Below are 15,333 nucleotides of genomic sequence, written 5' to 3'. Positions count from 1 at the left end.
AGCACGTCACGTCGCAGCAGCCAATCGGAAAGGCCGGGGGGTATTAAGTCAACCTCTGGGCCTCCCCTCGCTCCTCGTTGGAGGGTGATAAGTGTATTTCGCTGGAATGGTCTGCTTTTCGTCCGGCCTGGTGAAATCTAGGGCCATCGCGCTTATTCCGAGGCTCGGCCAGAGAATGCAAAGGGGGAGAGGCAGGACAAAAGTTGAGGCGAATCCAGAGGCAATGCCGATGGGTCTCAAGGTGCGAGCTCTGAAAGTGACGGGAGGGCTAGGAAAGGATGAACGTGGCGCCCTAGAAATACTGAAGGCAAAATTAGAACCCATATAAATTATTTAATGGGAGGCATGTCATTTTCTTGCATTTTATTTTGGAGTTATCTGATGCGGAGATAATGTCGGAGCTATTGGTAGAGTAGGTATGTGGCCTCAGGATTTAATGAGAATTTAATACCAAGATAAGTCGGTTTTTAATTCAACGAGCTCTTTCCTACAACATCCTTTGCCTCAATGGAGATTACGAAGGAGATAAGGTAAAAAGGTTCTGGGGGTTTGGGGGGAAGCTCACGGCCTAGAAGGGACTCTTCAATAGAAGTACTAGGAGGAGCAGGAGAGAGGGCAGTAAAATGGTTTTGCTTGGGATGTGGGGCATCGTGGATAGTTTTCAGGAGTGAGAAGATCTTGGAACGATGTCTTTTTTTAAGCTCTTTATGTTTACGATATGAGACTTAAGTTTTTACAGAAGAAACAAAATGGAGCCAAGGTGAGGCATACTTTCTATTTTGTATGTTTGAAGAGGTCCTTAGTATATTATGTAGCATCTTTCCTGCTTAACGTTGGAGGCTCATTAAAGAAAACAAATGTTCGTAACTTTTTTATTTCTGTCTCTAGCTGCAAGAATGAGTACAACATTTCCAAGCAAGGTTGTTCTTTCTCCCTTGTTACTTAATCCAGATTTTCGCTGAAAAGATTCATCTCAAGGTATTGTTCACAGTTGCTTTCCATTATAATATGCTTATGTAGTATTCAGTTTAGTCCTTGGAAGGAAAGTTATGACCAACCTAGATAGCTTATTAAAAAGCAGAGACATTACTTTCCCAACAAAGATCCGTCCGGTCAAGGCTATGGGTTTTTCCAGTGGTCATGTATGGATGTGAAAGTTGGACTGTGAAGAAAGCAGAGCGCCGAAGAATTGATGCAATTGAACTGTGGTGTTGGAGAAGACTTGAGAGTCCCTTGAACTGCAAGGAGGTCTAACCAGTCCATCCTAAAGGAGATCAGTCCTGGGTGTTCATTGGAAGGACTGATGCTAAAGCTGAAACTCCTGTACTTTGGCTACCTCATGCGAAGAGTTGACTCATTGGAAAAGACTCTGATGCTGGGAGGGATTGGGGGCGGGAGGAGAAGGGGACGACAGAGGATGAGATGGCTGGATGGCATCACTGACTTGATGGACATGAGTTTGAGTAGACTCCAGGAGTTGGTGATGGACAGGGAGGCCTGGCAGTGCTGCGGTTCATGGGGTCGCAAAGAGTTGGACACGACTGAGCAACTGAACTGAAAAAGTATTGGTTACCAGCGAAGTACGCTTATGCTCTTTCAACCCATTAAAGGTAACTTTAAATGGAGACTTAAAAGTTGCCATTATGGAGTATTAAAAGAGCAATGCTTGTGGGTGTTGGACATTTCTGATGGAAGTAGAGCCCTGGGCGAAACGGCTGCTGTTAAGATGGGTTCAGGGATAATCTAACCTGCTGAGAGCTGGGCACAGAGGTGGGTGCTGCTCCTAAGAGTCCAGGTGCAGGCACTCATTTTTCATTTTCTTAAGCTAGAGCTGCCAGTTGAGCATCAGAGTACGAAGAAGGGATTTTTTTCTTTCCTGCTGAATTAGTTCATGAGAATGTGGCTCTCAAAGTCTTGACAGTATCCATCTAATTATTTATTACAGCTGGGTTTCAGAAGACTGCAATGTTGGGGAACAACTGACTTAAATGCACACCTGCTCAATCAAAGTAACCAAGTTACTTTACAGCCACGGGGGGTCGCTGCTGTGGGTATACTTAGTGTGCTTCTGGATAGGGAAGCATGCAATCCTTTATAAATGGATTCATTGATGTTGAGTTGTATTTATGTATTTTTAAATTTGCTAATAAGCTTTACATACTTTTTGTTGCTATTTTTCATTTTTTTCCTGGTCACACTGAAGTTCTCAATCATTTGATTATATCTTTGCTTCCTTCGGAGCCTGGTGGGCTGCTGTCTGTGGGGTCGCAGAGAGTCGGACACGACTGAAGCGACTTAGCAGTTAGCAGTTGCTTCCTTCGATAGCTTCATATCCAATGATTAAACGTTTTCACTGCTGTTCACATAATGAACTTACGTGATTACTGAATACATGAATGAGGATATGTAAGCTGTATTAAAGATATTATTTGTAGAAAGCATTGACCAGTGCAAAAAATAATTTGAAATAAAATCTCTTTTCAGGAATTGTATTCTTGAAGATGTCGGAAAAAGATTCCTGGGTCTTGGAAGAGAATTACTAAAACTGCAGGGGAGGTAGTCTAATATCTTTCCTTTTTTAGCATATTAAGTATTCCTGGTACAAAAGCAGTGAGTGGAAGGGGAGGATTGTCCAAGTAAAACATATATTTCTAAAGGGTTGAGTGAAATCTAACTTTATGTTATAAAATCTCATTAATTGCTTACTTGGGGAAAAATTAGTAACAGCTAATGCTTATTGAGTTGTACTAAATGTTTTGTATGTGCACAATTTTTTGTTTTTAACACATTTTTCTCAACTATGAAAGCAAAAATAGAGGCTTTGCCTTCTAGGACTGGTATCTTCCTTATTGAATACCTATCTTTTTGTCATATTATTAGCTAGTTTTACATTTATTTGTCATCTTGCTATAATAAAATGTAGTAACTGACATATTCTCGCAGAATTTTTCATCCTGTTGGTTCTCTGGGGATTTTTGTTCTTCAGAAGGCCTTGGGGTTTTGAAATTATTGGTGACTGAGTATAAAGTCAGTTCTGAATCTGATCCTTGCCCATAAATTTTAGACATTTTCAGCTAATTCATAAGTTGTACGTTTTACTTTTTTGGATATGGATTATGACCTTCTGGGACTTCCCTTGTGGCTTGGTTAAGAATCCGCCTTCAGTGCGGAAGACCTGGGTTCCATTCTAGGTTGGGATGATCCCCTGGGGAAGGGAAAGGCTACCCACTCTAGTGTTCTGTCCTAGAGAATTCCATGGACTGTATAGTCCATGGGGTTTCAAAGAGTCGGACATGACTGAGCGACTTTCACTTCACTTCACTTCTGACCTTCTGTGTTAGTGTTTATTGCTGTGTAACAGATTGCTCAATATTTGGCAATTTAAAACAAACACTGATCAAACAGTAAGGAAAGGAAGTAGAAAACAGACATCAGCTTCCAAACTGTCTTCAGTTTGCAAGCCTCCATTCCCTGATGGCTGTTGGCTGAAGGTTTCAGTTCTTTTTCACCATGTGAGCCTCTCCATGGGCTGCCTGAGTGTTCTTACCACGTGATAGCTGGCTTTCCCCAGAGGGACTGGTCTAAGAGAGAGGCCAAGATGGAAGCTTGTCTTTTAATACTTTTTTTTTTAATTCACTTGAAAGTTACAAGACATCACTTCTGCCCTGTTCTGTTGGCCTTAGTGTGTTGTAGGTGGGCACTATACAAAGGTGTGACTACCAAGAGGGGAGGGGTCATCAGAGACCACCTTGGAGCCTGACTACTGCTGCTGCTAAGTTGCTTCAGTCATGTCCGACTCTGTGCGACCCCACAGACGGAAGCCACGTAATTAAATACTTTAAGTATTATTGTTGTTGGACCCATTTCCCCTCTCCTAATTCCTCCTAGGTGGAAGTGGTTAGAGAAGCTCAGTAACACTAAACTGTAGATAGAAATTGTGTATCCTTTGCCTTATTATTTTGCTTGGGGTGCAGAATGACTTGGAAAATTTGAAATTTCTATTTAGAGTATTTCAAGGAATGTAGTCTGATTGCCTGTAGACAGTTACACAAATATTTGAGATAGGATGGATTAAAAATACAAATATGCAGCAGCAGAATTAGAGCAGTTTGCCGTTTTTCCCCAAAGGGTGAGTATATGTCCTTTTCTTTCTGCTGCTCGCCGCCGCCCTGGGCTCTGTTCCTTTTAATGAGTAAAACATAGACCTTGTCAAGCAGTCATAATGTTCTGCTGCTGCTGCTAAGTCACTTCAGTCCTGTCCAACTCTGTGCGAACTCCATAGACGGCAGCCCATCAGGCTCCACCGTCCCTGGGATTCTCCTGGCAAGAACATTGGAGTGGGTTGCCATTTCCTTCCCCAGTGCGTGAAAGTGAAAGTGAAGTCGCTCAATCGTGTCCGACTCTTGGGAACCCCATCAACTGGAACCTACCAGGCTCCTCTGTCCATGGGATTTTCCAGGCAAGAGTACTGGAGTGGGGTGCCATTGCCTTCTCCGCATAATGTTCTAAATAGGCAGAATTCTAATTAGTTCTGGAGTCTTATAATCTTTTGAGTCTTTTCCATCATCACTGCTTGAAAGTTCTTTGTTAGCAGAGATGACTCTCCCACTTTTCCTCTTTTAGTGTTTTTGATCATTGGAAACCTTGTCTGATAAAAAAGACATTACACACAGAGCGAGGCGTAACCAGTTTGGGGATGTGTTAAGGTATGGGTTCAGTTCAGTCACTCAGTCGTGTTTGACTCTTTGCGACCCCATGAATCGCAGCACGCCAGGCCTCCCTGTCCATCACTAACTCCAGGAGTTCACCCAAACCCATATGCATCGAGTCCGTGATGCCATCCAGCCATCTCATCCTCTGTCGTCCCCTTCTCCTCCTGCCCTCAATCTTTCCCAGCATCAGTCTTTTTCCAGTGAGTCAACCCTTCACATGAGGTGGCCAAAGTATTGGAGTTTCAGCCTCAGCATCAGTCCTTCCAATGAGCACCCAGGACTGGTCTCCTTTAGGATAGACTGGTTGGATCTCCCTGCAGATCATCGAAAAAGCAAGAGTTCCAGAAAAACATCAATTTCTGCTTTGTTAACATGCCAAAGCCTTTGACTATGTGGATCACAATAAACTGTGGAAAATTCTGAAAGAGATGGGAATACCAGACCACCTGACCTGCCTCTTGAGAAACCTATATGCAGGTCAGGAAAGTATGGGTACTCTTCCAATACCAGGGTTCATGTTGAGAAGACATCTCCAAGTTAGCATAAGCTAACCTGTACACTAGGACCACAGCCTTGTCTAACTCAATGAAACTAAGCCATGCCCGCAGGGCAACCCAAGACAGGTGGGTCATGGTGGAGAGTTTGACAGAATGTTGTCCACTGGAGAAGGGAATGGCAAACCACTTCAGTATTCTTGCCTTGAGAACCCCATGAACAGTATGAAAAGGCAAAATGATAGGATACTGAAAGAGGAACTCCCCAGGTCAGTAGATGCCCAATATGCTACTGGAGATCAGTGGAGAAATAATTCCAGCAAGAATGAAGGGATGGAGCCAAAGCAAAAACAATACCCAGCTGTGGATGTGACTGGTGATAGAAGCAAGGTCTGATGCTATAAAGAACAATATTGCATAGGAACCTGGAATGTCAGGGATTTGGGGCAGGAGGAGAAGGGGATGACAGAAGATGAGATGGCTGGGTGGCATCACTGACTCGATGGACGTGAGTCTGAGTGAACTCTGGGAGTTGGTGATGGACAGGGAGGCCTGGCGTGCTGTGATTTATGGAGTTGCAAAGAGTCGGACACGACTGAGCAACTGAACTGAACCTGTACAAAGTAGTAAGTGACATGCTTGAAATTATCTTTGTTATGAGTTTTTTCCAGTCATAGTAAAGTTGGAAGTCTTACCTGTTCTACGTGCAAAAACGGAAAACTATAGAAATGTGCCTATATGTATTTTTAAAAGTGAGCTAAGCAATAAAAACTTAAAACTAGAGCTCAAGTTGAAAATAAGTACAAATGTCCAATGATTAAACTTTGCCACTGCTGTTCACATCATGATTTATTGTGATTAATGTATGTGAATGAGGACATAATGAAGAAAAGAAAATCATGATGCATATAGTTAAGATGTGGTTTTTGTACATTGACTTGCCTGTAAATGTTTTTCGTTTTAGGAATAAAATTGAAGGGTGTTTTTCTTAGAGAACACCGTGTGTGAGATTTATCAAGAATTTGAAGATTTATATAAGGTAAGAAGTTTATAAACTTATTCTTTTTAAGATAGTAATTTTAGAAAAACATTGGATTTTGTATTTGTTATGTATTGAGCATAATGTGGATATTTAATTAAAATTTTTCCTCATTCAGCTTTCAAAGATAAAAAATATTTCAAAGATAGTATAATTTTCATTTAATTCAGGAGAGGCTGTTGGGTGGGTGGGGGGTGGCGGGACTTTTAACCTTGATAGTCATCTTTTAAAAAAAATAATGATATAATTCTTTCAGGCCCTGAAATTCTTAGAGGTCATATATTCTTCGGTTTAAATTGGTTGAACTATTGGATATTCTATAAATAATTCTTTGGTATGCTGGTGGATGCCCATCCTTTTACTTGAGCTTTATTCAAGAACAGTAGATAGGCAGGTAGTCAGAGCTGAGAATCTCAAACCTAATACCAAATTAACCTGCTATGAATTAGGCATGGTATCTTGGGGTGTTTCTCAAATTTAACTAAGGTATTTTCTATTTCTTAAAGTTTGATATAAACTTTATGGCCCTTAGTGATAAGATATATGAAATTAACACATTCAAAAACAGAATTTAAACATTAATGGGCTGGATTCTACTGTTTTCCAGAAGTAAACACAGTACTGGCTGCTGTTCAATGAATTTTATACACATATGGTCTTGTGCCTTGTGATTGTAAAGTTTTACAATCTGGACAACAGTACAGTTATCCAGAACTTTAATCTTTTGCAGTCCTTAAGACTACTGAAAGGAGGGGAGGGGCTCTAAATTCTCAATAAATTTAAACACTCTAAAGGGTGTTTTTGGACTGTCTGCAAATCCTTATATGAAGAATTCTATATAACATTATCTCCAAACATTCTTTCAGTGAGTATTTCAGAGTCTTAGAATTAACATTCATTTCAGAAAAACTTCAGTTTTATTTGATCTAGAACTTGGCTTGGCTAGTAGTTAACTAAATTGGGTTAAAAGTTGACTATTTTGTGAATTACCAACACAAGTTTTTCTTTTTTAAATACAGGTCCTTTACACCATTTCAACATGCATGAATCTTTTCACACGGTAGTTAAACAGCACCTGACCCACAACAACACAGCTGAAGTTTTGTCACAATATTAATTATTATTGCATAAACTTGGCTATGGCTCTTTATTCCAGAATCATTATGCAAAGAAAGGGTGTGCATCAAGAATGGCTTCAGTTACATCACTTCTTTCAAAGTCTTGGTCATTGAACATCTGTTAGTTACACAGATAGCAAAGCATGTAACTGTGTTGCCTCCTTGTCTCCCAGTGATAAGCCCATGGAACATTTTACAAAAATGGATAATCAGAAGAGGGAATTGGTCAATAAATATGACTGAACTACAAAGAAATGAAAAATGATTAACACTGCAGGTAAAATTAGTGTTAGAAGCTTTGAAAATGGCCACTGCAAAGCAAATATAGGATGATACCATGACCTACATGAAGCTACAGTACAAGCCACATTTTAAGAGCAAGGTAAAGTTGGTTTAGTGTACAATTTCACCAAGAACAGAAAGCCACTTACGGTTGAAGTGAAGCATTTCCTTCTCCTTTGTAGTGTAATCAAGAACAAAAACCAGTCAGTTTGGCATTGAAGTTAGTCGCTACACTGAAGGAAATGGTAATTACAAGGACATCTATTTACTGCCAGGAAAGGCTGGTTTCATCTCAAAGTCAACACAAGCTAATGTTAAACTACCTAGTGAAGCTACAGACTCAGATAAGGATGTTACTGTGGAATGTGCACCCAGATTCCAAGAATTACAGGCAGTCCTTGTAGTAGTGAGAGGCTGTACCGTGGAAAAACTGCAGGATTTGGATGGGATGTAAATGGAGTTAGAAGATAGAGATGACTGTGAGAGTGTTGACACTGCTGCCACTCAAGAAACAGTTCTAGGTGTGTAGGAGGCAGAACTTAGTGAAGTTTTACATAGGAAAGCAGTTGTAAACAATGAATGTGTCTCAAAAGAAGTGATGTTGTTGAACAACTTCACATTGAAGGAACTTGCAGAACTGTATCATGACATTGACTGTTAAAAGATAAAATTTTGGAAGCTGATTCAAACTTGGAGAGTATGACAGTTTGCCAAGGCATAGATAAGATGCCTTGGCATCTCACTCCATATTATAAGTTTTATAATGAGAAAGGAAGCACATTTCAAAACTACTTGATACATTTTTTAAAATAAAGAAATAAAACATAACTTTCAGTGTCTCTAGTGGTTTGTTTTGGGGTTTTTTGTTTAGTGGGGGAGATTATTGTTGGGTTTGATTTTTTTTTTTTCTTTTTTGGCTACACCAAGTGGCTTCTGGGACCTTAGTTCCCCAACCAGGAATTGATCTTAACCCCAGCAGTGAAAGCTACAAATCCTAACAACTCGACTGCCAGGGAATTCCCAATGTTTGGAGTGTTACTACAAATATTACTTTAAAGCTATAAATTACAAAATTACACAAAAATTTATAAATTACATTTATAACCAACATCAAGAGGTTTTTTAATGTTTTGCCAAGTCACAGAATAGTTGTTAAATATTAACAATTACTGTTAATCCCATAGATTTAAGACTTTGCACCATTTCAACTTGTGTAGTCAAAGGCAGAACTGCCTGCGTTTAAAACAAGGTGAGTTTTTATATTTAATCAGATATAAGTGCATCAAGTCTAGAACTGTAAGCTTTATCATAACCAATTATTATTCACACTTTTCACATTGTATGCTACTACATCAAGGCTTCGAAATAAAAATTTATTACACAAAGTCATTTGGACTTTGCAGGCAAAATCCTGTCTAACAGAATGAAAGAAAGTCACTAGCATCCAACTCTGACTCCACCAGGCTCCTCTGTCCGTGGAATTCTCCAGGCAGGAATACTGGGGTGGGTTGCCATTTCCTTCTCCAGGGGATCTTTTGGACCCAGGGATTGAAGCTGAGTCTACTGCATTGCAGGTAGATGCTTTACCGGCTGAGCTACTAGGGGAGCCCCCAAATATGGTCCGACTTTTAAGTCGGATTTTTATTGACACCTTTTTAGGTAAACTAGTCCTTGGAATGGTAAGTGGAAAATGGAAGGCTTTTTAGAACTTGAAATTAATAACTATCGTAAGCCTCTTGAGTAGGTCTACTTCAGCCTTATAGAACTAACTATATTTGCTTTTTAAACTGAACCATAAGTGTATACCACTACTAAATGGTTTTACAACTGATGCCAAAATCTTGTCTCTGATGCTGAACAGAAATAGTATGGAAGAGAAATAGTGGCTTTATTTCTTTGGCACGCAAAGAGGGAACACAGCAGGCTAGCACATCAAAAACTTTGTATCCCAATGAAGGTCCCGCTTTTTTTTTCTTCTGCAAAATTTCAGAACAGCCACAGCTGGCATCGCACAACTCAGTAATCAGATCATGTCTCCCTGAAGTTAAAATAACCTGTGACCTTTTTTGAAATGTTACAAGAGAATGCAGGGGGAGAAGAATGCCAGATGCTAAGTATAATTCATACAGAATCAGAGTGATTAGTTTTGTTTATCTTTGTGGAGGGCAAGTCTAGCAGATAAATAATAAGTGCTTAACTCTAGCAGTCCTGTTTGGCTGGTATGTGCCTAAGACCATTCATACATTTATGTTTTTGCTAAAACAGTATAGTGAGCACAAAAACTTGCCTACTCTCTTAAATACAAGAGTTTGCTATGTTTTACTTTACTTCCAGTGAAGGCGTTTAGAAAAGACCGTTGACTGCTGTATTGGGAAGAGAATTGCACATGTACAGGCAGGCTCTGGCGAAACCAGTCAAGTTACAGTGTGACAAATGTTAACAGATCTCAAATAGTATCGCAGGTTACTAACTATAGTACCTTATTCACTCCACTGTGCCTCTAGGGGCTTCCCTGGTAACTCAGCTGATAAAGAATCCGCCTGCGATGTAGGAGGCCACGGTTCGATTCCAGGGTCGGGAAGATCTGGACAAAAAAATGGCAACCCACTCCAGTATTCTTGCCTGGGAAAGCCCATGGACAGAGAAGCCTGGCGGGCTAAGTCTGTGGGGTCGCAAAGAGTCGGCCATGACTGGGCGATTTTCACATTCATGCCTCTTTAGAGTAACAAATCAAGCATGTCCACAACAGCCTTTGGGTATGACCAGATCGTTTGGTTCTAAAGATATGCTCAATAAGCAATACCGTAGAACCAAGTAAATAAGTGAAATATCCCAGCAACAGCCTTGTAATAAGGCCCTTGCAGCCCGATTTTTCGGTGGCCGGTCGCGTCGGCAGCGTGGCGGGGGCCGCTGACGTCTCACAGGACCAGCGCTACGTGGCGTTTCTGATGGCCGGGGCCGGCCTCCCGCCAGACAGCTACGCCCACCGGGACTTCTTTTTCGCATCATCCTGGCCACCGCACGCCGCCCCTCTGAACTCACAAGTGCACGGGCGGCGCGAAGCGAGTCCTCCCAGACTCCCACGCGCTACAGAACCCCGGCCTGGGGCCCGGCTCCAGCCCCGGTCCCGGAAGTGCCGTGGCGGGCCGCGTATCGGCGTGGGCGGGGCAGGGCGTCGCTCCCGGAAGCGTCGGCCAGCCGGCTGGGCGGGGCTGCGGCTGCCACGTTGGAGCGGAACGTGGAGGTGGCCCCGGCCAGGAGGAGGGGCGGCGGCGAATGCTGGGAGAGTCCGACTGGCGCCGCGCTCACGCAGGAACCGGTCTCCGGGGGTCCCCGCCAGGTGCGTCCTCTTGTGCTCTCCTGTCCTCTTTGCGGCTCCTGGGGCCTTCGGGGAGAGCCCAGGCCCACGCCGGTATCCCGGTCTCGGTCTCCGCTGGTCCTCTCCAGCCTGCGGCCCGGTCTCCGGCGGCGGCGCGCCCGGGTCTTCGTTTCGGGCCCGGAGGGACAGCGCCTGGCGTCACGGCTGCTTCGGGGATCGCGCCGGCCCGCATCCACCGACGTTTCCTCCGCTGAGCAGAAGCGCCCCAGAGGCTTGCGCCAGGGTGTCCAGCCGGGGCGCGTAGCTGGCGTCTGAGGTTAGGAGACCTTCGGACCCTGGTGCACAAAGAGGCGCGGTCCCCAAGGGCGAGGGAAGGAAACAGACCTCATCAGCATTACCTTGGTTGACTTTAGTTTGGGATTTTTTGTTATTATCTGAGCTGTTGCCAGATTTAAAGGTTCGTAGGTTTTAACTACAGGCTACTGTCACTTAACTGGGATTGTTTTATTTTAAGGGCAGTCGCCGCCGGTCGCAGCCTGTATCTCGAAGGAAGTATCATTCAGTGTTGTATGTTTTTGCTACTGATTTACTATAATGAGAGGTTAAGTTACGGGGGCAGGTGTAAAATAAATCAAAATGTTGCCTGGGCTTGTGGGCATTGTAAACTTTTTCATAATTCGGGGAACTAATTTTACCCAGGTCATTCTGAAGTTTCAGTGATGGTCTTTTACAAATCCTTCCCGCGAAACTGTTTTTTCTAACACAGAAGACTGAAATTGATTGTCGTTTTGGGCAACCTAGACTGTGTAATCAGTAGTTAGAGCTTCGTCCTTGAATCATACGATCTTATGTTTTCTGTACATAACGATTGTTCTAGAGTTAGGTAAAGTTTACTTACCTTTTCTCAGTGGTTCTTGAGTGCTCCTGTTTTCTCATTTCTCCCTAATTACAGCCCTGGGAATGGTTTGTAGACCCTTACGAACTTTTGGATAAGTTGAAGTGTTTTTGTTGTGAATTTATGTTACACACATCTGAGGTTATTTAGGAAATGTCAGATTTGAAATGGATTTCCAATTATATAACTTAATTTTATATAAGTAAGTTATTTTCTGAAACCAGTAAGAACAGAAAGAAATTTGTAAACTATAAAGAGCAATGGTTCTTAATCTTTTGGGATTCCTCTCTCTTTTTTCTAGAAGTATTTGTGATTTTATTTTGTTTTCTGATGTTCTTTTGATATTTACGTATTTATTTCTAAATTTTTATTGGAGTATGGTTGCTTTACATTGTGTTAATGTCTATTATGCAGCAAAGTGAATCAGTTATATGTGTACCTGTATCCCCTCCTTTTTGGATTTCCTTCCCATTTAGGTCACTGCAGAGCATTGAGTAGAGTCCCCTGTGTTGTACAATAGGTACTCCTTTCTCCTTAGTAATCTGTTTTATCCAGAATATCAAGAGTGCATGTATGTCAATCCCAGTCTCCCAATTCATCCCATCCTCCTCCACCCCATCCCCACCCCCGGCCCTTGATATCTGTAAGCTTGTTTTCTAGATCTCTGTCTCTATTTGTGCTTTCAAATAAATTCATCCGTACCATTTTTCTAGATCCCATATATAAGCGATATTATGCATTTGTTTTTCTGACTTAACTTCACTCTGTATGACAGTCTCTAGGTATATACATGTCTCTGCAAATGGCATAAAAAGGAATTATTTCATTCCTTTTTGTGGCTAAGAAGTATTACCTGTGGGCTTCTGAGGTGGCTCAGTGGTAAAGAATCTGCTTGCCAATACGGGAGATGCAGGTTCGATCCCTGGGCTGGGAAGATCCCCTGGAGAAGGAAAGGGCAACCCCACTCCAGAATTCTTGCCTGGGAAATTCCATGGACAGGGGAGCTCGGCGGGCTACAGTCTGTGGGGTCCCAAAGAGTTGGACATAACTTATTGAGTAAAGAACAGCAATGACATTGTATGTATCACTCCACTCTCTTTTAAGGATCTGATGGAGCTACTGGATCATCTTCCTGGAAACCCGCACAGACACACATACGGGATCTTCTGTATAATATCATGAGGTTTATACAGTTCTAATGAAAGATTCTTATAAAATGATATTATTAAATTATTACATTGTTTTTCTAGAAATGTCATAATTCTTAAATAGATTAATTTCAGAGACTTCCCTGGTGGTCCAGTGATTGGGACTCCAGAGGGCACGTTTGGAATCCCTGATTGGGGAACTGGGGATCCCATATGCCATGTGATGTCGTCCAAAAGAGGGTTAATTTTAGCTCAAAAAGTTTTGTTGTATTAAGACTGCAGATAAGTGTGACACCATTTAGTTCAATGACCAGCGCACAGTTGCATCTTTGATTTGCTTTTGGCTGAGTGAGATGAGCCTAGACCATCAGTAACATTAAATAAATTCTCTGGAACAAATGTGCCCATGCTAATGAGGTATCTTGCCCACACAAGGTGAATTTTTATCAGCCACAGTGGCAGCCGGGTATTGTGTTTCTGGTTTGGGAGTCAGAGTTTCCAGTTCTGATACCTCTTTGACTTTTTACTTTCTGAGGTTTAGTTCAGTGCTCCATGTATGATACCATTGTGAGGTTGGAGCTGTTTAGAGGTTAGTGCTGTTGGGTTTTAGCGTTGCTTCACAAAATCAGCTTTTAGAAATGCAGGGGGAAAGTTTCATTTCACTGCACACAACTGTTGCGGAGAGAAACTTGGATGAATAAATAAAAGTTGTGGTCTGGATCGTAAATTTTCTTCAGTAGATGTATTCTTTTGAAGATTTCACTGGGGTAAACATTTTATTAAATGGTGACTTTTTAGCTGCCGTTTACAAGCATTTATTTACCAGGTGCCAGGCACTGTTCTCTGTGAATTCTCACAGCAAACCTATGTTGTAGATGCTTTTACTATAGTTATTTTACCAAATGGTTAGCCAAGACACACATAGATAAAATTACCTACCAGAAGTCAGAACTAGGACACGTGGAACTGGGATTTAAACTGACAGTGTTGGCTCCAGTCTCCATACCTTAACTGCTCTCCTTTTGGTACTGTCTTATGGGGGCATGTGTGAACAAACCATTGTCCTCACAGTTTTCTTTTCATATTTTCACAATGATTGTGTTCTGTGCAAAATAGTTCCGAATGAAATAAATCTGTGTGGTGTGAATTCTAGTCACATACAATATTGAAAAAAATTACATAGAGAATTCCCTGGCAGTCCAGTGGTTGGGAATCTGTGCTTCCCCTGCAGGGTGACACAAGTTCGATTGATCCCCTGATCAATTAACTAAAATCCCACATGCCACGCAGCTCAGCCAGATAAATAAACTGAAATAAAAATATGTCATTAAAAACTACAGAAAGTTTTTAAAGCAAGTCTTACTTGGGAAATTGACATGGTTTAATCTAAAAGACTTCTTCATATTTTTAAGGAAACTGGTTACAACTAAATAATCAATTGTAAGAGAAGGAAATACACATGTATCTGATGAAGCTGTATTTTCATAGTATTTTTAATAGTTTTGAGAATGATTGTAGCTTATGATATTTTTGTTTAATTAGATTCAAACTGCTTAATGTAGTTCAAGGCCATTGTTGTAATATAGTATTTGATTTTTTTTTTTAAAACAATGGTATTTAAACCTTATGTTCAGTACAGGTTATTAAGTGGAACTGCTTCTGATGGCACATTGAGTACTAAGGCCAAGAAACAGATTTTATAAATGCTTTGAATTCCCTCTTCACTCTTTTATGTTCTTGTAAATTAGTTTCTCTCTTTCAGTAAATGTTACACATTAACTAAGTGCTCCTGAATTCCTGTAGCCCTTGTACCTTTCTTCCTGGAGATACTGTAATTATATTCAACTGGGTTTAAATATATATATGTGTGTGTGTGTGTGTGTGTGTGTGTAGCTATTTTGTTTTCAATATTAGAAATTATTCTAAAGGCATTTTAGGAAACCTTTTTTTTTTCCCCAAGCAGAACTTTCCCACTTTTTAAATAAGAAAGATCCTTTAAACAGTTAAGAATTTAAAAATTAAATATTTTACTTAAAATTGGTCTTTCTAGCGCATCAGTCTTTTTGTATTCCTCTAAATATAGACATTGAGAATCAATCAAGCAATGCATATCTCACCCTGTGTATAACAGTTTTAGATGCAAAAAGGGTAAAAGTTGTAAGACTTGATTGAAAACAAGACAGTATTTGTCGATTTGGTGAAACAAGATGACCAAACAAGATGAAATAAGTTGATAAAACAGACAGTGAGGAAATATGTAAACAGTATGTACTAAGAGGATGTTATAAAGTTTTACCAAGATAAATGAGTTGCTTAAAGTGTGGTA

General features: G+C 41.0%; 1 protein-coding gene across 20 annotated transcripts in view; it reads left to right on the top strand.

Moving 5' to 3' along the window:
* SEC31A (SEC31 homolog A, COPII coat complex component) overlaps positions 1-15,333 on the top strand; it is a 72,008-nt gene that overhangs the window by 302 nt on the left and 56,373 nt on the right. For 15 of the 20 annotated variants that reach the window (XM_040237214.1, XM_040237211.1, XM_040237226.1 and 12 more), the window contains exons 1-6: positions 32-241; positions 375-530; positions 889-978; positions 2,485-2,556; positions 6,171-6,245; positions 7,402-10,985. In XM_040237214.1, coding sequence (XP_040093148.1) covers positions 10,594-10,985 — 392 coding nt within the window. In that variant the 5' untranslated portion in view covers positions 32-241; positions 375-530; positions 889-978; ... (1 more) ...; positions 6,171-6,245; positions 7,402-10,593. Of the gene's footprint in view, positions 1-31; positions 242-374; positions 531-888; positions 979-1,530; positions 1,611-2,484; positions 2,557-6,170; positions 6,246-6,453; positions 11,422-15,333 lie in introns of those variants that run through there. The other 5 variants (XM_040237208.1, XM_040237209.1, XM_040237210.1 and 2 more) reach the window with 5 other exon arrangements.

Source organism: Oryx dammah, unplaced genomic scaffold, assembly GCF_014754425.2.
Source record: "Oryx dammah isolate SB20612 unplaced genomic scaffold, SCBI_Odam_1.1 HiC_scaffold_3, whole genome shotgun sequence".
Lineage (NCBI taxonomy): Eukaryota > Metazoa > Chordata > Mammalia > Artiodactyla > Bovidae > Oryx > Oryx dammah.
Note: the sequence above shows the minus strand (reverse complement) of the source record. Positions and strands in the feature narration are given on the sequence as shown.